Below are 25,149 nucleotides of genomic sequence, written 5' to 3'. Positions count from 1 at the left end.
TTAGGAGCGGACTGTATAAAGTAATCCAGATTTTTAGAAATCAAGGTGCTAAGGAAACCTTTCAACAAATTGGACTCGGAATGCATCAATCAAAAGCAATTGTTTCCTTATTTAACAAGCCTTTTTTTTTTTCCGGGAAACTTGAAAGTCACCAGTTGCCGTACCTGCCCATTATTTTCCAACATCTTTCCCATATATGGGATATTATCCTCATGAATATACCTCCCCTTTAGTTTCCAGTTTAAGCCGTTCCAAAGCTTGTGAACTAGGAGTGATAATAGATCAAATAATATCCATCTAAATCCATTTAATATCTAAATCTATTTGAATATGAATGCAAATTTTAACTTCTATATTCGCATTCATATCCTTTAAAAGAAAAAGTAGAAGTTGATGTGGATAGTTAACTGTCCAATATGTATCTAAATGTCTAGTTCTGCAATCCTATTTAGTTTTATACAATTCTTATGAACTTTATAGAAAAATAAGTGACAATACTAATATATTTTTAAGTTAATTTGCCTTCCACAGTGATTCAATGATTTAATGGTTTAGAGAGTTCAACTGTCAGGTTTATATTCGTATTTGTATTCAACTACCAATTCTCGATTTGCATCCATGTCAAATAGAACAAAATACAGATATGATTTTTCATATTTGATTCATATATGTATTCATATTAATATTTATCAACCAAAACAAATATGGATATGAATATATACTGATCAATATCTATCTATTTTCAGCCCTAGTTTGAACTAGAAGAATTTGGCTACATAATTAAATTATAAAGAAAGATCTACTTCCTCAGTTGGCATGGTTACTGATTACTAACATTGCACAAAGCATTTGTAAAGTCCTTGGAAATGTGAAGAGAGTGCCCAAGGTAGTTGAGGTCTTTGTTGAAGGGAGAGCAGAATATTACAAGGATTAGCCGGTAAGACCGATGGAGGTTGAGAAGCCAAGACCAGAAGGCTAGATGGTTGTAGTCAATTAAATAGAAGGCTCAGGTTAAGGATCATGGACCAATTTTCTTGATGGTTTATCATGAACTAAATTGGTTTGCTGGAATCTTCTGCATGGCATAAGGCTCAACCAAGACTGGCTACATGTCCTGGAACCATTTGGAGTTTGGATCATTGAACTTTTCAAGTTCTGATGCTAATTAGAATTCACATGACACATAGTCAACCCAAACTAGGAGATGCAGCCTCACCCTTGGAGACAGCTCTCGGGATATTAATTTCTCTTCTTTTTTTTTCCGATCCTACCGGTACCAGCACATCGACCGTGCATTGGAGGTCTGTTTTGGTTATTTTGTATCTTTCTAGAAACAATAAAGTTCTTCGGAATGAATAGGGTGTTGGGTATATCTTTTAAGCCTATAAATTTTAGAAAATTGAATCCACATCAATTCTACAAGTTTGATTTAGGGTACAAGTTCAAGTCCACGTCTATTAGAACACCAGTTATATATTGCTCTAACTTGGTTATTATAGAAATACCAGTTTGAATCTAAATTAATCTACTCTATTATTTATATATTATATCTTATAATTTTTTTTTAAAAAAATATAATTAAATATTTTAGAGATCGGATGTTTTGGAAGGATGCGCGTAAATTGGGGCACATGGCAAGAAACGATGCCTGTGCGATGCGCCTTCTCCGCTACTACCGGGCCGATATGCCGCCGCCAAGGACGCCTTGCCAATTCCCCATTCTAGGGGCCCACCAGTTGGGGGCCCACGCTAGAGGAGATGGCGCACCTTCCCCTACCCGTGTCCTAATGGAGCCAGGCAGGCCGGGGCCTTGCGCTCCCATGAGTCGCACAGCGCAACCATAACCCCAACGCTCGGGGTCGGGGTCCTCCGGGCTCACCTTGGACTCGGACATGGAAGGGAGGGGGAGAGAGCTTTCTCGGTTTTTGTTTTCCCCTGTTTTTAGGAAGACATTTATAGAAAGTTAATTTATATGCCACCTTGAATATATATAGAGAGAAAGTGAGATAAGCTAGAATGCACTCGATGCATATAGTATAAAATGCTTGCACTAAAAAACAACAATAGAGGAGGCTTGGATCTGGCGGCTTCGTATCCACCTCCGGAGTGTCATGTTCCTTTGGAAGGTGGCTTGGGGGTGCCTGCCGACCGGAGGTGTGTTGGCAAGCAGAGGGTTGAGGGTGCCCCCCACTTGTGGGGTCTGCCTATCGACGGAGAAGACCATCTGCCATGCCCTCTTTTGCTATTGCATGCAGATCAAGTTTGGCAGTGCGCAGGCCTTGTTCCCGTTGTCGGGCGGAGGAGGTCTTCGTCAGAGGACTTTCTTATTCGGCTGCGAGCGTTGGTGAGGAGGCCAGACATGATAGAGTGGGAGGTCTGGTGTGCCTATTTAGCCTATCATATTTGGTTAGATAGGAACGTCCGGATCTTTCAAGACAGATGGTCCCAGCAGAGAGCGGTGGCGGCAAGAGCTCTGCTTTATGTGACAGAGTTTATCAGTAGTGCACTATCCTCTTGCTTTCTTAAGATGAATTTTGATGGCAATGCTGATGAGCAAGGCGAGAGAGTGGGAGTGGGCTTTATCATCAGAGATCACCACCCCAGCTTTGTGGCGGCTGACGGTTGACGGATCTACGACATCCCTATCATTGGTGCGGAGCTACGAGTGGCATGGAAGGGTCTCTCCTACGCGAGGCATGCTCTAGGTGCCGAGTATGTCCACCTAAAAAAAAAAAAAAAAAAAAAAAAAAAGAAGGATGACTCGACCTCAGTGATCGAGGGGATCCATGGGTGACTCGCCGAGTCGGATGAGCACTCTTTGCTTTGTGACATACGACGGGTGGCAGAGGATTGCGGCTCGTTTAAGGCCACTCATATGTACCGGGAGGCCAACACAGCTGTAGACTGGGTGGCCTCCTATGCGGCACATCACTTTAAAGTTTTTCTCTGAGTGAATCAGGCGAATATTCCCCACCCGCTGGGCCAGCTTCCTTCTTCTGATTTCTTTGGTTGTACTTATATACGTGTGGTGTGAGGAGCCGGTGTACCAAAAAAAAGCTACTAATATAAAAATTGATACTGTTGAACATTATTAATGATATATAAGATGCATCGAAACTAAAAATTGTTTATTTTAAAGATATTTTATCTACATATCAAACGAGCATAATACAAATGACGGCATTATAGCTAGTGAACTTAAGTATATCGTATACTACATAATTTGCAAATGCATATTACTGATCTTGATCTACATATTTTAAAATATTTATAGATTAAAGTTCAGCTGATTTGAATATACGTAAACTATAGATGAAATAAAAAATGGTACAATACCATTAATTTTTTTTTTTATAGTGGTTTTCATGCGCTGGATATCATAATTAGCAATCTCGATATTTATGTTGATATAAATGTATATAAACATACACATACAGATATTTAGATATACATACATACACATACATATATACATACATACACACGCATGCATGGGCACATATATATAGATATATATATTGATTAAGTTCAAGTTACACCTAGTATAACTCTTATATAGCTACATTTTTTTTTGAATCAGAATCCTATATCAATTATCTAAGCTGTTGGATGTGATCTATTACCTTTAGATTGCTTACATGCTGAAAATCATGTCATTTGGAGATCCTTTGACTATATATCATGTGGTAAAAAATTGGACAATTTTAAATAATATAAAATAATGTATATTTTTGACTACTTGATATATAGAGTAAGGTTCTCTAAATAATATGATTTTTTTATCTCTAAGTAATTCAGATGTGGTAATCATGTCTAATAGCTCGGATTATCGATGTGATCTGCATAGGATCCCTATGTTCAATTAATTCAAGAAAAGTATAACTTTATCTCGTCCCTACGTGTATATAGCACATGAAACCGTAAAATTAATGCATTAAATTACTTGGCTGTATTTTGTATTGCTGATTTCTCTCTCTAAATGATTGTTACAATAATTGCTTTGCTTTTCTTAAGTATTTTTAAATAAAGTTAGTTTAAGATTTGGTCTCATGTGTCTTATTCTTGGGACCAACCACTATAAATGAAACTTTGATTTTTCAGTATCTCTCATTAGGGGCATATGATATAACCTGTTGAAATTAATGTAATAATAAGTGTACTTTAATTCATCTAATCAAAAGTAGTGTGTAAAATGTGGTCGGGTACAGGAATTAAATCATCTACTTTTCCAACTAACCAAAAGAACAAGCAACACATGAGTTCGGGCACCTTCCAATGATTTGTCCCCGCGTCCTTTTCACTAGGCTGATAATATTAAAGGAGATATTTCCCTCATTCCTTCTAAGAAAAAAAAAGTTGCATTAAATAGCTGGTGTCCTATAAAGATGCCCCAAATTTGGAGACAAATAGTAGAGAGTAGGTATTGCTGTAGATCAACTCCATCCAACATTCAACACCCCTACAATGCCAAGCTTTGAATAAGAATTATCTGCACCCGTCCGCATAAAGAAGTTGGATATTATATGAATTAGCATGCAAAATGTGTCGTTGTAGATTAGTAGGTTTGCATTTGCTATAACTACCAATTATTCGGTAGGTAGATGATATCCTGCACGCAATGGGGATGGTAGGTAAAGCAGACCCGTTTTCTAACATTCTCCCCCTTGATGTTTTAGACACTAATTTCCATATCATCCTTAAGCCACACGTTTGAGTCATAAGACCTGTAGCTATTCTTTGTCGACAGCCTCCGTTTTGAATTTCAAGTAAATCAGTTGACTTTCCAACATACCATTCAAGAATTCGACCGGAATGCTTACCTTTAAACATTGCGATCTCAAAACAAGATCTGGAGTTTTGAAGCCGCTAAGGCGTGCACTCCGTCCGCTCATGCCTCTCTTCTTAAATTTATTGTATCATCTCATCTCTTTTCTTCGTGACGCATGACGTACATAAAGTTGCCAAGGCGGCAGTTTTGAAGGAGAGTACATATAATTATATATGCTTGTTGCTTTTTCAAAAAAAAAAAAAAAGAAAAGGGCTCATGTGTCACTTTTCGAATCTAAAGCGTAAAAAATGCTATATATCTGGACCATACAAGCATGCAAAGCTGTAGATCATATCAAAACAATAATAATTCTTAAAAATTTATTTAATCAAAAACTTATTTAAATAATTTTTACAATAGTTTCAAAGTGACATAAGTTAGCATATGCTAACTATTTATTTAAATCAAATAAAATATTCTAACTAGTCTAAATAATCTGACTAGAACTTCAATAACTGAAAGTATCTTCAAAAGATGTAGTACACTCTCCAAGTCTCGAGCAATTATACATCTAGGTCTGAAAAATAGAGAAAGTATATTAATGAGCTATACTAACTCAGTAAGCAATATAACACTTCAAAGTGGAGGTCAAAGTATGCCAAATAATTAGTTAAAGAGCAAGATGTTGACTGAAAAATAAATCAATTCTCGAATAATGCATATATCTCTTTCTTGAAGTATATTATTATTTTAATAAACTAATACTAGAAATCCAACATCATGCTATGACCACATAACTCAATGGCATAGGTCGGAATGCACAAGTATTAAATACCACTATTCTTAACCATCAGTGGTACAGTATCCAAATACTATTATTCTAATCACCAATAGTGAGGTGATGAAACTAGTTACTCAAATTACAAGTCGATAGAGCCAGTGAATAATCTTCATTGGCGGACCTAGATAATAGCTATGTTGATACATAGATATATAACAATTTTTTTATAATTTGCCCAGTCACATTTTTCAAATTTCATAATATAGCATATAACATATTTTAAAATAATTACTATCATAATATTAACATGCTTGACCTAAAAATTTGAAAAATGTACTTTGAGCATTAGGTGACTTACTTCTTCTCGCTTAAAAAATTTTACTTTGGTTGGACGGATCAGGTGCACCTATTTTAATATCATTAAAATATCATTAATTTCATTATCATCTCAGAAAGCTAAGTGAAGTCAAAAATTAAAATACTATTGGAAAACAGCCTAATGTCCCCAAATCAGGTCGGTCAAATGTCATTGCTCAATCCGAGTAAGAAGAATTCAACTGATCAGGTGAAGAACAATAGTAGCCAAATTTCAAAAAGATCTAGCTAGGGCTGAAGTAATGGACTGATCTACCATCCAAGTACCAGAGCGGTTCGGGGCCTCCATGTAGGGGTCAACTTCGATCCGAGCAATAAGGAAAGCAAGACTTATACTAGGATTCCTGAGTCTGTCTAGAGAGCGAAAGAGAGAGGGAAAGAGAATCTCAGCCTAGGTTTTGTGATGGGAGCTACTAGAGCTCGGTCAAAGACAGTTGGTTCTGACGGTTTTGTGGCGGCGATGCTTGAAATAGAGAGAAGAAGAAAAACTAGGTCGTCGGAGATTTAGAGAGAAATGGAGAGAATTTGGGGATGACAGAGCTCGGATTCGGCGACATGATGGCTGTCGAAGGTGAGGAAGAAGGGAGAGATGCTCGTCGGTGGATCCAGAGGTGGGGAAACTCGGGTATTTAAAGAGATTTTGGGAGAGGCGATACACTCGGTCGTTGCATCCATCCGCGATCCCGACAATGGATGAGCACAACCCAATGGTTGGTGGCAGTTCGAACGGCCCACGGAATCCACGGCAGCTACGGGTGTTGTGGCTTATCTACTGAACCAAAGAGAGAAAGCAGAAGCAAAGGATCACAATCGCGATCTTCTGTTTCGTTTCTCTGCTCTGGCTTTGGGTCAAGAGCTGAAGTCAGTTGGGCCTACCGATTTCAATCCAATACGGCTCATTCCGAGGCTAGATCTTACATCATGTTTGGTGATGATCCTTTGCACTTTGAAGTTATGAAAAAACTCCCCGTCTGAGCACAAAGATCCCATTCCAATGGAGTTCTTGATTTTTTTCAAATCAGCGTGTTAGACAACAGAATCCCGTATTCTAATTTTGTAAGCCATCTAGTTCTATTTGCAAACTAGCTCATCTCGTTTGACCTTAGGGGCAATTTGTCTGGTAGAAAAAGTTTCGTAGGTTCATCCATAAAGAGTACATCCCTGAACGGTAGATATATTTCACATTTGATGCTGTCTCTTAACTTTTCTCAGCAGAATGCTTTTATGACATGTTTGACTGCATTGAAAAGTGCCTGAAAATTTTATTTTTCTAGAAAAATCTTGTTTCCTGTTTGTTTGTTTCATTAGAAAAGTGATAGGCTTGATAAATTTAAAATTAGATGGCTGCGGAACTTTTGGTCATGGAGAAGTTTTATTTTTTTTTTTCTATTTTTTGGGGTTTTCTTGCACCCTAATATACTCTTAATTTCTTTCTTTAAGAATATCTGTGAAAAAAACCATTAGGAAAATAGATATATACTTCTGTGCACCGCACCCATATCTCTTATCTACATGTTTTGTGCCGGATATCCCAAATTGATAGGAGTATTTTTTTTTATAAAAAAAACACTCTATCCATCCCTTATCCTCATCCTCGATCTATTGGACTTTATTTAAGATTTAAAATAAATAAAAATATTGATGCTCCCACAATCAGTTTAGTTTTTTTTTCATGCCCTCTACATCTCTCTGCCATCCTTTGTCTCCTATTTTAAACCAGGCATAAGGGGAAAAAATTGCAAATTTATCTCTTTCTTGTATGCACTCTCTTTATCTCTTTGCACTTCCCAATTGGGGACCTCATTTTCTCATTTCTATTTCTCAATTGCACTTTCTCTCTCCCCGTCTCAATTAGATCCACATACAAAATAATTCAAGGACTTAAATTTTATATTTTTTATTTATTATTTTTAAGATATGCATTGCTTGTTTATAACTTTTTATTTATATTTTTTTATTTTATATTTATTATCTATATATTTAAATTTTAGATCTTTTTATAGGTGCATTGTACATGTTGGAATTGCTAGTTATCATAAAAGAAAGTGATGGAGAAATAGTGGACATCTTGACCTTGGCTTGAACCGACCTCCTTGACTTCGATATGAACCAAGATGAACAACCTCGATGAAAACCGAGTGCCACTTTGCTCGAGGTGATAAAGACTAGCGGTTATTACGACACAACAGTTAATGCATGATCGGCGTAATTTTCTCCGTGTGTTGCTCACGCAGGACGATTACCATATTGTTAACGTGTAGCCGACCGTTACCATACAGTTAAGGCACGTCGCGCTAAATCAGGTAATGGATGCGGGTAGCCCGAGAATCCTTAGGTAAGCTTATTTGAAAACTCTTCTCTACAAATTTTCTTCCTTCTACACTATTACTCTAATATTCTGACTTAAGCCTTGAAGGGTCCCTTGCCGGAAACTTTTCGGCAAGTGGACTTTTTGTAGGTTGGCCTCGGCGACGACCAATTATTATCCACCTCGGTCTCATCGGACTATACTTTTCTTCGGTTCTCACCGACCTCAATGCAAGCCGAGCGGTGATCGACCTCTGCTCAGAATTTAGCAGAGCAGAAATAAACATAAATAGAAATAAAAGAAGTACAATGATTTGCATAATTTTGATATTGACATATGTTTTTAGGCAAGGGTGGCACACAAAGTTTCCATATAAGGAAAATGGAGAAAAGAAGCCAACACAACGTCACAAAAATGCCCTAGCCTTGTCACTTTTTAAACCCCAACACGATAAGATGATGCTTTTGAAATCCTCAAAGGCCCTTGGAGACTCGAGAGATCTTTTCTTTCTTCGTGTCTTCCACTAAAAGCAAGGATCAACATGTTCATGTATCTAAATCTTAGCCATCATGGATCAATGAGACTATCTCTTTTGTTCGCACATGCACAATAATAATAATGACTGTAATGTGGTGGAGATGCCAAACAAAACTGAGTTTTTTTTTTTTTTTTGGTTAATAAAGGAGGCTGGACTCCTCGTTAGAATCTCGTGGAAACATAAATAAGTTGATTGTTTTGGTATTGCATGGACACGAATATGTACCATACTGTATACACGTACGCATATGTACCATAGATTAAAGAAAAAGAAAAAATTACTCTGCCTGCACGGGTGGATGTCATTAGGATGGTGATCGTTTTAGTGGCTCGAGGCACTAGCCCCTAAATCCATCCTTTCTCTTCCACCGTATGTTCCATCATTTTAATTGCTATTTCAGGCAAAAGAATGTCACCCACGAAACCTCTCAGCATACCCCAACAGAGGGGTGGTATCTTTCGTGCGAAGGAATGCTTCCTTTTTTTTTTCCCCTTAAAAATGCATTCTTAGATCGGATAATAATTGCTTCAGAGCTGTGCGGACAGCAAAATAAAAAATTTAAAATACTTTGCCCAATTGTAAGAGAAGAACAATCATTCTCGTCGGCACAAAAGATACATGCAACCCGATCGAGCCCCGCCACAACCACCTCCACTCGCGGCTGTGGTGGAGCCAAGACTCTTATCGATCTTTTCTTCCCTTAAATGGCAAAGATATTCGACCGTACCGAGCGTGCCCCATCCCACCCCGCCGTCCAGTTCCGAAAGCAAGAAGAAGAGATCGATCGGCTGAGAAGGCCGCATGTAGGACCGCGGCGGGGGGGCGTACTTCGTATGGTTACGGTGGCTCGAGGGAACGGTGGAACGCGGCCCGGATCCAGCGAAGCTCCGGCAACTCAATCACGTCCACGGAAAAGCACGGTGTGACGCATCGCCATGCGGCAGGAGGTGGGGCCCAGCCCGTCAAGACGCGGTTGGACACGTGGCATCAATCATTTAAACCTTTTCGCTTTATGTCTCCCATCCGAACACCTAAAACGGCCTCCTTCTTTCACTCTCTCTCTCTCCCCGTCTCTCAGTCTCCCATCAACTCAGGAAGTGGCCGGTAGTCACCAGCCCACGCTACGAATTTGTCCTCTCATGTCCAAACGCCTGCTTCTCGCTCTTCTATGGAAGCCCGCACTTCTTTGTTTTTTCTGAAAAAAAAAAGAAAAAAAAAGAGCCCTAGCTGGTTGCCCTAATTACCCCTACCCGCGCTCGCCCTGCCGAAACCTACGCGGCACTCCAACCCTTGTATATGATATCCATATATTACATTTAGAACAAATAAGATGAAATATTTTACTACACAGTTCATCGTTGGAACTTCTCAAATGCCTTTCCCAAGAGATTGGTGTTCCCAAAATTGTTGAAAAAAATATTAGACATGTTGATGGATTAGCCCGATCTTTTTGGTCTCAATACTAACTAAAGTAAATAACTTTGGTAAAAACAATGTAACAGTCACTAATAAAGACCAATAGTTATAGCAACACGGCAGTCAATGCATAATCGGCATAATTGCTGCCACGTACTTGTCACACGGGGCGATTACCATGTTGTTGATATGCAGCCGACCATTATCATAGTTAAGGCACGTCGCGCCAAATCAAATAATAAATCAGTATACTACCCTATATAAAATGATAGCCTGAAGATCCTTAGAGAAACTCATTTAGAGACTTTTCTCTACAATTTTTCTTCTTTCCTTATTGTTGCTCTATTATTCTGACTTAGGCATCGGAAGGTCTTCCGCCAAAAACTTTTCGGCAAGTGGGCTTCCTGTAGGTAGGCCTCGACGGCAACCAGTTCTTCCTTACCTCGATCTCATCCACCTCATTCAGCTTGATTCTCACCGACCTTAGAGCAAGTCAAGTAGTGCTCCGACCTCGGTTCAAAATTTAAGGGCAACAAAAAAATTTTACAATGTTATTAAAAATTTCTAGCCTTCTTCTCCTAATGAAGATGATATAAACAATCATGTCAAGCATCGAACAGATAAGCTAATTAATTGTTATAACCAATACTTTCTAGCTTATCCCTATTACTAACACGATATACATTAAACTTCTCTTTCCATTACATATATTTTATATGAGGTCAATTTTTAATAAATCTTTTCACCACAAACTTAATTTATGATCACATTTCATATTTTCAAACTGGAATAGAGCATCAAGTAAATCCCGATAAATAAAATATGATGCCTATCAAGTATAATTTCATCACAATGAAACCCAACGAATGATCAGACACTCATCCCTCACACTCCCTCTTTCTAATTCATCGATTTTGAAGTAGTCTAAATTATATGACAATACTAGGGAGCCTAGGCCAATATGAGAAATACTTAGATCTTGTTAATTTGCATGCTAGTTATATGATGCTTAGGGGTGGGTTAGTAGTTTAACCTGACAAACAAGAGCTCGTAATGTCATGTTGATGTTAATGGGTGAATGCTCCAATAAGCCATCTAAAGTGGTTGATTTTACTTTACAAAGAGGGTAAAATGAAATTAACCACAGGAACACTTCTCTCTCCCTCTACTTTTTACTGTTCCCACAACTTATCCCACCAATCCATGGAATGCCAACAAAAATGGCGAGCAAGTCTAGCTTATGGTCATCTGGTTAGAGAGTGGATATACGATTAAGACTGTTTACCACTAGGTTCACTATTCGGTGTCCAAACGGAGGCCAGACTATTGTTTTTTTTTTGCTAAAATGACTGTTGTTCGATCAAGTGATTCAAGCTTACGTAAACCGGTTGCTATGGATCTTTGAAGGGCATAGATGGAACTCCGGTTGACAGTGCGGCAGGCTGGCCACCTTTTTGGCCTCATCCCATGCACCTCAATTATTCCCTACAAAGCCGGCAACGTTTGAAAGCGTTACTACAGGGGCAATCTTGGAAAGAGAATGACAGTTGTTAAGGGAGAGCCGGGAGTACAAAGATAACAACCTCTCCGCAGCGCCCGGATATTCTTCCAAAAGCAATGTTCGTACTATCAACAATTCCTCAATTACATCGAGGTATGCTATTTTACCCACCCATTTTAAAAAAAAACCTTTTATTATTATCTCCGTGCTAAAGTTAAAAAATATGTATATAAGAATTCTCATATTTGCTACACTTACCTACATTAATTTATAAAATCTATATTTATATCCAATTAAATTAATATCATTAATAGATCATTTTTTATAAAAAAATAAAATTATTCACCAATAAAAAAGAGAATGCATATATTTTTCTTATTTTTTAATGATTGTTATACCAGTAAAATTATTTTGAACTTTTTTAAAAAAAATTCTAAAAAAATATTTAGGTTCCATTAAAAGTTAATAGCTTGACTCGGTTAAAATATTGAATAAAAATAAATATTAGAAAATAGACGTAAATTTTTTATATTATAAAATGTAAGCATAATTTATATATAATGAAAGATTTTTTATAATTTATTAAAAAATAGAGATATAAAAGAAACATACATGTTTTAATTAAAAAAACGGTTTGGCGATTTTTTCCGGTACTGAAAAGAATAAGGATGAATATGAACAGCGGAATGATGATAATGATGATGATAATATTATGTGACAGGATTGAAATGAATGGGTGGCCAATCAATCTCTGGCCGATGCGTTTGTTACTTTGGAACCTACCAGTAAAACTCGGCCGCATGCTTGTGTCCAAAAAGGCCATGCCTTGAAACCTGCAGCGATAAAAAGATCGCCCCGTTCCATCCGCTCCACCTTTTCACACACAGGAACCTGGATCCCCAAGTGAGATCCGCGTGGTACGAGTGGGGCGTCGCCTGTCCCCACAAAGCTCTGGATTTCTCCCCCCTCCTGGACCTGAGATCTGAAGGCATCCATCTATTCATTCCCTTGAGACTTGCGAGGCTCAGCTTTCCTGGAAGACTTTATGCCTTTGATATGACGACTTAGTGACCTGAATGTGTGGGAGAAGTCTGGATGACCAGCCAGGATGTTGGTTGTCATAACTTTTACTGCAATACGGCTATACAATTTAACCTGAGTTGTGCTTGGTCAATTGAAACAGGAGAAGTAACGAAACAAATCGTAGATACTGGAGTTATACGTAAGAGTTGTAGGTTTGATGGATGCGGTTAAACATACGCTTGCTGTTAGGGTATTATGTTGGAGGAAGCTCGACTACGAGAATCAGTTGAATCAATGGTGAAGCTAACAATCTATCTCATAGTTCCTTCTCTCTCTTCTTTTTTTTTGAAAAAAAATCAATCATGGTTCAAAAACTAGAACCTCTCAAAAGTTACCAAGTGCCAGCTAGCTGAGATAAGGCCGGTTGGCAAGCGTCACCAGCCTAGTCCTCTCACCATCCCTTTTTCATTTGAAGCTTCATATATTGTCCAGTAAGCTAACCAGCCTTTTGATTACATGACTGGTAAGATAGAGAAAGACATGTTCTAGTCTGCTTTGTATCTAGTCAAGCTCTTCTTGTTGGCTGAGGTTGATGCTTGTAGAATTTTGTTTGAGCACCCGTAGTTGAAAGGTCTTTCTTCCTTCCGTGGTTGTCAAAGAATTTGCAAATTTTCCAGTCAAGATCGAGGATAAAGCAACCAAGACTACTTTCTGTTTACTTGGGCCCTGATTACTTGCACCTCCTCCTATCCACTATCTATTACATGAGCTGCTGAGAATTTAGTGATGGATGATGCATTTCTTCTGCCTTTATGCTAATAGACTTTCCTAAAGAAAGACTAGATTTTTTTTACATCGAGGGTGGTCAGTGTGAAATAACGCTACTGTGTGTTCAAACACCAATATGAGCGGACAAAAGAAAAGTACCTCTAATCTATTCATGGCCCACTCTGTTAATTTTCAATTCCAAGGATGCTGTCCTCGATCCTGCAAAAGCTACCCAAGATTGCCGTCTTGATCCTAGCTATTGTTCCTAGTCCATAGGCCTCATTAATCCTGGCTGCGCGTGCAATCCAAACAGTCAATCTTGGAGAAGATATAGGATAATGATGACATCCAAGATAATGGCAATGCCGTATCTTATACTTCATAAGAAAGACTTCGCACTCACAAAGATTAGAATCACAATCAACCAATAGTTGAAAGTTGACAAATGACCATAGACCAATTTGGAGGAAGCATTTCGCTTCCTCCATTCCCCGTCAAAAAGAAGATAGATGACCCTGGACCATTTTGCGGAGGCAATTATGAAGGGAAAGATTTAAGCCCTAACTTCCAAATCCCTGCTACCGTGTACTTCGAGAGGTTTCATTACTCACGCATATTGATCATATCTCATATCATTCAGAGGTCTAAGTCAAGAAACTTTGTACTAGCAACTTTCAGCCATTATCTCTAATGGCAACATCTTACTTAGCTCATGAAGCACGCTATATACATGGTGAGAGGTGGAAACACCGGGTCAAAGCAGGCATTGATATCCCTTGTTTTGATCTTTCTATAAGTCATCTCAAAACGTCCTTTAAAAACAACCTAAGGGTTTGGTTGTAGACCCAGTATTCTTCTTGATTACGCTTGCTTGTGGAAGCTTGCAGGTCCCTTGTGCAATTGAAACCTATGCTTTAATTATGTTGGTAGATGACTTGCTCCCAGGTTTTTTATGACCATTAGACCAGGCATCCCACGCGTGCTGCAAAGCGAGAGAAGAGATTGAAGCTCACAAATGCTGAGCTGATAAATTGTATGAAAACTCTCAAGCGGTCATTTAGAAACTATGAAGTCAGCAGCAGGGACCTAAACCTCATATGATTGGATGCAAGACATTCTTGGCAATTTCTCAAAACAGCTAAAAAAAAAAAGTGAAACCTATACAGCAACAGTGATGGAATGATGCAGGGCATGTCAAAAAATCACCTACAGATGCATGTGGGTTTAGCAGCACTTTTCTGGAAACACTGAAAAATCCAACATTTTCATCGAGGAAAACTCGCGTTCACGGATTGCAGACTGCATAAAGATTATGACGCCACGCAAGTATTAGTTAACTGACTTAGGAAGGTAAATTTCGTTAATGATCTAAAGAGCAGACCAATCCAAGCGATAATGTATTTATTACAAGATTTCATCAAAATTACAAGCTCCTTTTCGTAAGTAGCTAATGCTGTCTTCAAAGCATTCATCTACCACATGCTGCACGATGAGCATCCAAAATAAAGCAAGCCACATAATATGCTAGCTCAATGTTTGGAAACTTGTGAATTTAGGAGATGCATCCAGAGACACGTCAAATGATCAGCTACAGCCTCTTCAACCGTATCCAAAGTTCAGCTAGAGTTATTGTGTTATTGGTATATAATCCAATTTGAAGCATCCAATTATGAAGTCCAAAATGGTAGGTTAATGTACCACAACATCACTCTATAAAAATTGACCTACCACTCCAACTCCAGCAGCCAGAACCAATTCTAGACCCTTTCACACTTCCTGAATTGGTCTACTCAAAACTGGTGGGCTGACATCCGGAGTAGCGTGGGGCCGACCAAGGTAGGCGCTGCTAACAGAGATGACTGGGTGTGTTCGGGCACACATCTGTTTTAATCTTCTTTTTTTTTTGAATTGATCTACAATAAAAGGCAGAAGAACCATTTTTGACACATGGATAAATCCTGACTTGTCTCATCTGGGATCGGTAAAAACTATTTACATAATAGATCTCATCAACATGTTTTTCGTTCAAGTAGGGTTCGAAAGAAAATAACTTTTTAGAGTTTTAAAGTTCAGAAGTGTCAGCTAGTACATAAGCTAATGAATCAGCTGGTCGATATCCATCTCTGCAGACGAGAGGTCTCAAGTTCAAATCTAAAGGGTGGGGAATAACCACCAAGTCCTCCAAAAGAAATGCTACATATAAGCTATAAAAAACCTGGAGGTTAATTAAAAGTAGCAAGTTTAGACGGAATTGAGCTTATAATATCATGCGAAGCCTAAAGATTGCTTTGAGGTGCCTTAGATTAAAAATTCCTGTAACTGAGGTAAGTCACACACGTTTGCAAAGTAACCCCATGCCATCCTTTCATCCTAAGTCGTGAGTTTATATTTCGCCATGATTGGAGATGCTCCAAAGAAGAGGTTATTTTTTAACATTCATGGTTCACTGGAACCGGCTGCTACAGAGGAGCAAATGCTAATCCAATTCACCTCCGTCCACGGACAGACAGCAACCAGTCACACCATGCCCAGCTTTAAGCTCTACAAAATGCCCATCATTTCTCTCAGTCCCTCTCCTGTCTCTCAGTCGTAAACGTAGATTAGGTGGGCAAGGATCCCATGTCTCTCTCTATTGTTCCCAAGGACCCGCACATGAATGGAAGCGACATGGCGGTAGCTGAGGTTCAGATACCAGCTTTCAATGCTCGGATTCATGTCTCCCTCAGAAGATGCCAGTGTGCATCAATCACTCCTCAAATGTATATAGTTCTGCGGACATGCAGGAGGCCAGCATGGGCCGAGAAACCTCGATGGGTAATGGCCACCACGGTCTCTTTGGGCCCATCAATGACTCCTCGTCGCCTCGCCTAAGTCATCGGTCCTCGCTCGTACCATTAATCACGACACGCTGAGATTGCAAAGCCTGGCCTAGTTGGAGCTGGGCTGCCAACAAACCCCACGGAGTAGCTACTGCTCTATTACTTGGGCCACCCAGGGCCCAAATTGACTCATGTCTACCCACGTATTGTGGCAGCCCATCAGGATTTAACAATCCAAGGAATACAGAAAATCAGCACAGCTTAAAAATAAGTATTTGGATGACTAATCCATGGAAATGAGCCAATCTGAAAGGACAAAAATAAAACCATGGAAATAAACCGGTCCAGAAGATAAAATTAAAGCCAAGACTCCATGGAATAAGCTAGTCCCGAAAGGAGGACACCACGAGGCTTCCATGATTGTAGGTTTAGGCATGGTCAGATGTAAACAGCCTTACCTCCATATGCCAATAAATATTTTCATATTTTGAACCCGTGATGTATAGGTCACGATGGAGCAATCTTACCATTTCTTTACTTATTTTCCATACCTTTAACAATGAAGAACAAAAAATTATATGATACTAAGGTGACTCATGTAACTCAGCAATGTTGTCAAGTTTTTGTTTCACTTACTGTTATTGTGCAGCCAGGTCGATATGAACTTCAAGAGGTGCGAGGGCTGGCGGCTCGACAAAATGACGATTTGCATCCCTACAGAAGGCAAGTTATCATATGTCAAACTCAATTTCAAGGATTCAACTCAAACAGAGTTCTGTAACAAAATAAGACCCACCATACCCTGCGAGCTTTCTAGCCAGATACAGAAAAGGCTTCTCAAAATTGTAATTGCTCTCAGGAGAAATTTCATAGCACTGCAGATTCTTCTTCCTGTGGAATGTAACCACATTTGCTTTCACCTGCCTGTTTTTTTACACCAACCTTGTTTCCACAGAGAACGATAGGAACATTCTCACAAACCCTGAATGCAACCAGACATATCAATCAAGTACGACAAAAAATGTAAAATCATGGCAAGTGTAGTAGTAGAAAATACAGAACATGGAAAAATGGTTGCAGATTGTTTCAGAGCTAACTAACAGAGGTCCCTATGCCATGTGGGGACGTTTTTGCATGTAAACCTTGCAGTGACATCAAACATGATAACTGCACGCTGGCCATGGATGCCTTTAATGAAACGATAGCCAGTTACAGCTATAGCAGAACACCTGGGAGTCGATGTAGTTCAACATATGAAGTAGAGAGCAGCAGTCATTTTCTTGATCAGCCAATAAACCAATAGAGGAGAATGAAAAGGCTCGACAATGAACAAGATACCGATACTTTGGATGACATGGGCAAGGAGACAGCTGTATTCCAAGCATCCAAATTATCTGGAGTAGAAAAACGAGCATCATTTCCGAAGCATAGAGAGGATTGGCAAACAAAATATCACAATAGATATTGGACATACAAATGAAACATAGAGAGGATTGGCAAGTCACTTAAAAGACTGACTGACAACACAAATTACAAAGCTTCCCAGAGGACTGATCACAAAGCCCATAAATTCTACATTGTTATCAGCAAATTCAAAGACTTTGATCTATAAACAATAATAATATAGAGAAAGGTAGATAAATCGGTAAAAATATAAGTGCATACATACACACGTACATGGCGGGTTATTTATGTCAAGCCCCTATGTAGAATGTACGTCTAGTTCAGCAGCACAAAAGCAGAAAAATAGCAATTGCAATGCAGGTATTACTCTCATATGATTATTGGGATCTCTCTCCATGAAGCAGAAAACGTTTCAGATGCAAAATGCCGAAAGAGGCTGTCACACCACGAAAGATGTTCTTCAATACTAAAATCACAAGGGCATGCATGTAAAAACAAGTTTTCTTCACATCTACTAACATAATAATAGAATCCTGTGACATTGTGGATATGTGGGAAGCAAGATCCAGAAAGTAAAACATTTGCTATTGCATCCATGTGCATAATATTAGCAGGGCAGGCAGAAGGATGCAGATGATTAGCACAAGCAAATAACAGTTCCAAAAGGATATTAGAAGTAGCCTGCACGTTTAAATTCGCATTTTGAACATTCGTGAATGATTGATATTATCTTTGTAAGAATGAAACATTCAATTAGGTAAAGGTTGTCGGATGAAGTGAGCTCCTAATACAATAACATACGAGTTACTATCTTAAACTTCAAATTGTAAACTATAAGATAAATTCAAGGTTGTAAAACTTCCTAACTGAAGCAAGATGGTGGACTCCCTACCTTTAATGACACATAAATTAGCATGTGCATATAGCATATATAAACTCCTTTTTCACCATTATGGCATCATTAAACCAATTTTTCACACTTATCTCCAGAGATCAAAATCCAAAAGAACAAGAAGAGCAACTACCGCATTGCTCCCACTGCAGCAGCCAGCACCCAGAAAGGAGGAGGAGGAGGACAATGAGAGTTATGGGGCAGGAAAGTAGCACCAAACAATGCAGAGTGACACAGCAAACACTCTTGAAGAAGATGGAAAGGAGGAAAAAGAGGAGGCCACAAGAATAAAAGCTATCAAGCAGAACAAAGGAGGAAAACAGAAAATGGGGCAGCATGGCCAGAGGAAGAAGAAGCAGCAGTAAAAGAAGAGGAGGAAGAAAAAGCAGAGGAAGAGGAGAAGAAGAAGAAGACTGGTTTGAAGAATAAGGAAGAAGAAGAAAAGGGGAAAGAAAAAAAAATTCAAAATGGATACACATATCTGGGTTGGTGGTAACCTTCACTGCTTTCCCCAATTTCCCATATGGGGCTCATATAGGAAAAGAAAGGGCAAGATAAATCTTAATGTTTAAGCGGGCTTGGCCAAGGCTGTCTAGCCAAATTAGGTGTCAACCAGTCGTGTATGTGTATTTTAGAAGGAAGACAATTCACAGCATTAATTAAATGTGGAAGATCTTAACAAGTTGTTGAGATCACTCTAATATGAAATTAAACACTAATCACTACTACATAATGACGTTCATCTGGACAAACATGTACATTATCATAACTATGAAGAGAGAGTAATACTTGTATTGTGGATATAATGGGTTTAATTTTTATTGGTTGCTGCTGTACATGACACTTGCCTTTCTCAATTTTTCTTACTTGCACTAGCATTTTTTAATTTTAATCAAAATGCTGTCCATGTAAGTTAGTTTGAACAGTACATTACAAACTATCAGCTTTGTTTCCATCATCGGCAGCAAAGTAACGTTTTCCTTTTGCATCAAGAAGTAGCAAATGGGTTGCAAAAGCCACTGTCAGTTGACTAAGTAATGACTGCTGGTAGACACCGGACATCCATTTTCTCAATAAGAAATTGCTGGTTTTGCAAAACTACAAAGACCTAAAACTGAATAACGATTTATGTTTGCAAATGAAAACACACAAATTAATGCAGCATCAAAATAGATTCTGATTCATATTAAGATTTTAACAACAGCAGATTTCCAACAGCAAACCACTTACAGGTATTAATTGATATTTGAAAGTATAAGAAAATCTCTGTGCCTGGTATTATAGAGAATGAAATATATGCATCAAATTACTCTAAAAGAATATACTCGCTGGCAGACATCTGATCAAATGATCAATGCAGAATATGCTACAATATGACATGTGCTTTTCATGACAATGAAGCAGATCAGACCCATAGATTGCAAAAGTATAGAGCAAAATTTAACCACTAGGTACTTCAGTGTACAAGATGCAGCAAATTTCACAAAACCTCTGATACTACATCCAACAAATAACCATATCTAAATTATGAAACTATATGAATTCTATCGAAAAAAACCAATATAGACCAGAATGCAGCACGTTGATAGTAAAGCAGACTCTAGGGGGCAAAGGCGCACAGCCCACTCACGCAAAAAATATAGTACTAACAAAAACCACATTCACAGCAACAAGTATGGAGAAAAATAACAAGACAAAGTATACCTAAAGTGAAACTAGAGGGAAGCACGAGAACATATAAAACAGTAAAGCAAGATCAGTAGTAGGGCTGTTAACGAGCCGAGCTGCTCGGGCTCGGCTCGGTAAAAGCCCGGCTCGGGCTCGGCTCGTTAGTCAAACGAGCCCGAGCCCGAGCCTAATATGAGGCTCGTTTACATCCGAGCTCGAGCCCGAGCTCGAGCCCGAGCAGCTCACGAGCCCAAACGAGCTTGGGCCTTTGGCTATTTGCTGAATGCTGATTGATTGGTCTCCCATGGCCATGGGCCCACCCGGCCAGCCCACTCTCCAGCCGGACCAGCCCCCACCGTCCATCGACCCAGATCGTGATCACCACCACTCATCACTCATCAGCTCATGCATGGCATGCCCTAGTCTCCAGGTCTCCTCGACTCCTCCTGTGACCGTCTCCCTCTCGAGTCTCGGCCGCCTCTCCCAAGTCCCAGCCCTCCCCCGATTTCGGCCTCTCCCTGTCTCCCACTCGACTCCCAGCCCTCCCAGCCCTTCCGGCGACGACCCCCTTCCAGCCCCAGCCCCGCCGCGCTCCGCCTCCCTTCGCCCGCACGCCGCGCCGCCGAACCCCTCCGGCCCTCCTTCTCGGCTTCTCCTCCGAACCCCTCCTTCTCGACTTCTCCTCCGAACCCCTCCGGCCCTCCTTCTCCTCCGAACCCCTCCGGCCTTCCTTCTCCTCCGAACGGACCGAACCCCTCCGGCCCTCCTCCTCCTCCGAACCCCTCCGGCCCTCCTCCTCCGAACCCCTCCTTCTTGAACTCTTTTGTAGAACTTGATTTGTATGGGATGTTTTTTAGTTTGTTGAGGAGAAGGCCGGTCTGATGCTGCAGCCCACCGATGACCCTTGTTATTTGGCTGAACTTGATGTTAGATTGTGTTTCATTTGCATATTTTGTTTTCCTGCTCTCATCTTTTTGTGTTTATCAAGTAGTCTGCTACTGTTGCATGCGTGGTGATAAAGTTTACACTCTCTTTCTTTCTTTATTTCTTTAACCAGGAGTAAATAGGATATATGTCTATACCTTTACACGCTACAGCATTGCTTAATGTTTTGTGCTGGTTTATTTTGGGTGGCAGGATTGTTGTTCGCGTTTCTCCTTTGTTACATCATATGCTCTTTATCTTTTGTTGGGAAAGGAATTATGTACAAATTCTGGGTATAGTTTTGTGTTTTATTTTGTTTGTTTTGCTGCTGTCCCTGTTTGACTGTTACATCATATGCTCTTTATCTTTTGTTACATCATATGCTCACTGAAGCATCAATTATTTCTATGCTGTTGAGTGCTGTCACCCCTGCAACAAGCTCCTGCCGCCGCCCCGAGGTTCTCCATTCTCCTCAGCTTTATTTTACTGATACTGCATTGAGTACTAATGCATTCAGATGTCTTTTAACTGTGATTTGTTTCTAAATTATGTGCAGTTACATATACAATGATAGAACACCCTTTGAGAAGCTTCCAGATAAGTATTTCTGCCCTGGTGAGTTGTATCCTTTTCTTCTCCATGTAACAATTTGGCTTCACCTTGATTGATCTTAACACTCCATTCCTTTCCCATGCAATCAGTCTTGTTGCATGGTTTCAGATCTTTTCTCTAAGTATCCTGCTGTCTTCTTCTTTTCAACCCATGGCATTTTAAAGTACCAGCTCATTGCTTCATAAGAAGGTGTTCCATACATCCAGGAAAGTAAACTGCAAGCAACATGATCTTTATACATTTCTTTCCATGATTGAATTGGCTAGAATTGGAGAGAGAATGCATTTCCTGACTTCTAATTAATTTCTTATAGTCTGCGGGGCTCCCAAACGGAGATTCAGGCCATATTAATTTCTTAATTGTTATAGCTTCTTCTCACACAGTGATCTTGTCTTGTCAGGCCCCTCCTTGCCTTGCATCGCATGGCCACCTTACGGCGTGATGAGCTGGGTCAGGTTTGTTGCTTTACAGAGATATTTTATGATATATTTATCTGCTGAAACTTGCTAATTATACCGGTGAGATGCAGGAAACCCTTCTCAACCTGCTACTTCGCAATTACCTTCATTATAACTTGTATGACCAGGCCGAGAAACTGAGGTCAAAGGCCCCACGTTTCGAAGCACATTCCAATCAGCAGGCAATACTTTTGCTTGTGACTCCATGAAATTACCTTTAGACTTCATTCTCGTTGTGAAACAAATATATATGCTAACCTTGAGGTTTTTTCTCCTAAAGTTCTGCCGCTACCTGTTCTACTTAGGAAAGATCAGGACCATTCAGTTGGAATATACTGATGCCAAAGAAAGCCTTCTGCAAGCTGCTCGAAAAGCTCCTGCTGGAGCATGGGGTTTTCGAATCCAATGCAACAAGTGGGCTGTGATAGTCCGCTTACTTCTAGGGGAAATCCCTGAGAAAACTGTTTTTATGCAGAAAGGCATGAAGAAGGCTTTGACACCCTATTTTGAGCTTACAAATGTGAGATTGTCATTGTCACTCAAATAGCACAACATTTGTCCTAGTTTATATTATTATTGTTCTAATAATTTAATATTCTGATCTTAGGCTGTGCGAATTGGAGATCTGGAGCTGTTTAGGACCGTCGCAGAGAAGTTTGCTGGCACTTTCTTGAAACACTTGTGCTTTCAGGAAAGCGTTACCTGTTGCCATAGTGCTTGGAGTTGCAGGGCTAGCTGGCTTGTATTTCTACCTCAACAATGCCTACTAGTGTGAGCAAGGAGCATCATGAGGCTCCTCTTTTCTTCATTCTGAAACTGGTCGAGTCAATATTAGTATTCATAATGTACTGTCATCTGTAACAACAGAATAAGTTAATGTACTTATGTTTCCAATTTCAAGTTGTGAGGTTTCTGTTAAACAAGCAACAAATGCAAATTTCAGTGATCAAGAAGATAAAACCAAGAAATAAAATTCAACTATCATATGATCTGAATGACAAAATATATGCCTGTCAGCTGAGAACTATGAGAGGTTAATGAGTTCATTTGCAAATATTTGCACATCAAATATTCCGAATCAATGCCATTTGGGGCAAGTAAAGCTGTATAATGAACTTGAATGAACTAGAAATGCACATACAGTGATCTAATAGTTCTATGCAACTCTTCTCAGGTTCTCAGGATGGAAATCACCTACTTCCCTCAAAAACCTTCTGAAGGTCATTCAATTTTCTGTGACAGATGGTGAATGCCTGTTTCAAGGAAACAAGAAACAGACCACCGAGCTCGTACCGAGCCCGAGCCCGAGCCCGAGCTCGGGCTCGTTCAGGAGCTCGTAATTGAAACGAGCCCGAGCCCGAGCCCGAGCCTTTGCTTTAACAAGCGAGCCCGAGCCCGAGCCTTTGCTTTACCAAGCGAGCCCGAGCCCGAGCCCAATACAGAGCTCGTTACCGAGCCCGAGCCCGAGCCCGAGCCCGAGCTACTGTGAAACGAGCCGAGCCGAGCTTTCCCAGGCTCGGGCTCGGCTCGGCTCGTTAACAGCCCTAATCAGTAGCAATGACTCGCTAATATCCATCCCTTAGCCCACCAAACTTCTCCTCTCCCGCAGTATCCCAGCAGCAGAACCGGATCTTCCTGCAATTGGCGTGGAAATCCCAGGGATGGACTTCAACAACAATAGCAGCTTCAGAGAAGCCAATAACTCAACCAAATTAAACGATAGTGATAATAACACTAGTAACAGTACTAGTAGTAATAAAGAAGAAGTAATATTTCTTGGTATATCATACACCTACATTCGTATTTCTTCTCAAATTCCCCGGTAAGATGCCTCTTGACGAAGGCAGTCTTCCCTGCTGCATATTAGCAGGTTACGGGGCTTCTTAAAAAGACAATTCCTTTTTGTCCGATCAATCAACCGCGGAGGGGGTGAAGAAACATTACCATATAGACCAAGGATCAAGAAAGAGTCAAGACAAAGAAGTTTTATTGCGTAAATAGATCAATGGAAAAAAGATGACAGTAGAGGAAGAAAAAATAAAGAAAAATAAATAAAAAGGAAAGAGAAAGAAAGAAGGGTCACCTGTCCCACCGTCCCCAACGATTAGGAGCTTGAAGCTAGGGTAATCCACCGTCTTCTGGTTCGGAAGCGCCTACAGCACACACGAAGGATATAAGAACTCAAGAAGAAGAAGAAGAGAGCATCGATCGGCAGCAAACCTAGGAATCCATGGGAAAGAGATGGCACGCACGCGATAATAAGGATTAAATCCCTCGTCCTGATCTGAGAGGGGGAGAGAGAGAGAGATTCCTAAAACCTAGAAAAAGAATGAAGTGGAAGAGAGAAGAACAGGAAAATACCATATTTGTTTCTGATCCTCTCCAAAGACTCGGAGGCTTCGAAGGATTCCAACGAGGGTGGGTGGAGGTTTTTCTTCTCTCCGAGCACGGGCTCAGCGCGCCGGGGGAGGGGAGGAGAGGCGCGAGGAGGTGAAAGAGGAGGACCGAGGCGTGGGAGGTAAATACGGTGCGGGCCTGGGCTTCAATCTAACGCCACCCTCTTAGCCATGACGCGACTCTCTCCGCCGTTAGATCCAATCCCGCTCTCGCCCAAAATTAAACTCCAGCCGTACAATATCTCGGAGAAATATTCCTGAATCCCGATGCGACGCGACCGGGCTGCAAGGCTCGCAGGATTATTTTAGCGACGTCGGCTGCAACAGGTGGGCCGGGCCGGTCCGGTAGGTACCCTACACGCGGAGATAGACCATGATCAAACTCGTGGGCTCCGTACCGTATGGGAAAGACTAGGATCTTGTTCTGGGCAATGATACTGGACCTTATCTTTCAGTAGCCCAACACTAAGCATGTCACCGATGACACTGCTTAACTTC

The 25,149-nt window shown here is 40.2% G+C and overlaps 1 protein-coding gene and 1 long non-coding RNA gene across 7 annotated transcripts; one reads left to right on the top strand and one right to left on the bottom strand.

Annotated features, from left to right (window-relative positions):
* Positions 1–15,453: 15,453 nt before the first annotated feature.
* LOC103703968 (uncharacterized) lies at positions 15,454–24,780 on the bottom strand. Of its 6 annotated transcripts, none has more exons than XR_016398106.1 (5): positions 24,617–24,780; positions 24,476–24,539; positions 24,339–24,408; positions 17,099–17,691; positions 15,454–17,011 (listed from the first exon to the last, which is right to left on the bottom strand). It is a non-coding gene; the product is annotated as an uncharacterized LOC103703968 (long non-coding RNA). The 6 variants fall into 6 exon arrangements; XR_016398110.1 differs by lacking the exon at positions 24,476–24,539 and having other exon boundaries at positions 17,099–17,279; positions 17,440–17,691; XR_016398107.1 differs by lacking the exon at positions 24,476–24,539 and having other exon boundaries at positions 17,099–17,526; positions 17,636–17,691.
* Positions 22,160–23,155, top strand: LOC149751584 (putative 26S proteasome non-ATPase regulatory subunit 3). Its single transcript, XM_089926710.1, has 4 exons — positions 22,160–22,252; positions 22,327–22,437; positions 22,536–22,775; positions 22,863–23,155. Exons 1-4 carry the CDS (start codon positions 22,220–22,222, stop codon positions 23,028–23,030), a joined length of 552 nt encoding a protein of 183 aa, XP_089782836.1. The 5' UTR covers positions 22,160–22,219; the 3' UTR covers positions 23,031–23,155.
* Positions 24,781–25,149: the final 369 nt, after the last annotated feature.

The sequence above is a fragment of the Phoenix dactylifera genome, chromosome 12 (genome assembly GCF_051530095.1).
Source record: "Phoenix dactylifera cultivar Ajwa chromosome 12, Ajwa_hap1_PhDact_Kaust_v1.1, whole genome shotgun sequence".
NCBI classification, from domain to species: domain Eukaryota; kingdom Viridiplantae; phylum Streptophyta; class Magnoliopsida; order Arecales; family Arecaceae; genus Phoenix; species Phoenix dactylifera.
Note: the sequence above shows the minus strand (reverse complement) of the source record. Positions and strands in the feature narration are given on the sequence as shown.

Coding starts and splice junctions, on each gene's coding strand:
- LOC149751584 (XM_089926710.1), top strand. CDS start 22,220: ATGGCCACCTTACGGCGTGATGAGCTGGGTCAG. Junction 22,438..22,535: donor AAGCACATTCCAATCAGCAG/GCAATACTTTTG, acceptor TTTCTCCTAAAG/TTCTGCCGCTACCTGTTCTA. Junction 22,776..22,862: donor CCTATTTTGAGCTTACAAAT/GTGAGATTGTCA, acceptor TTCTGATCTTAG/GCTGTGCGAATTGGAGATCT.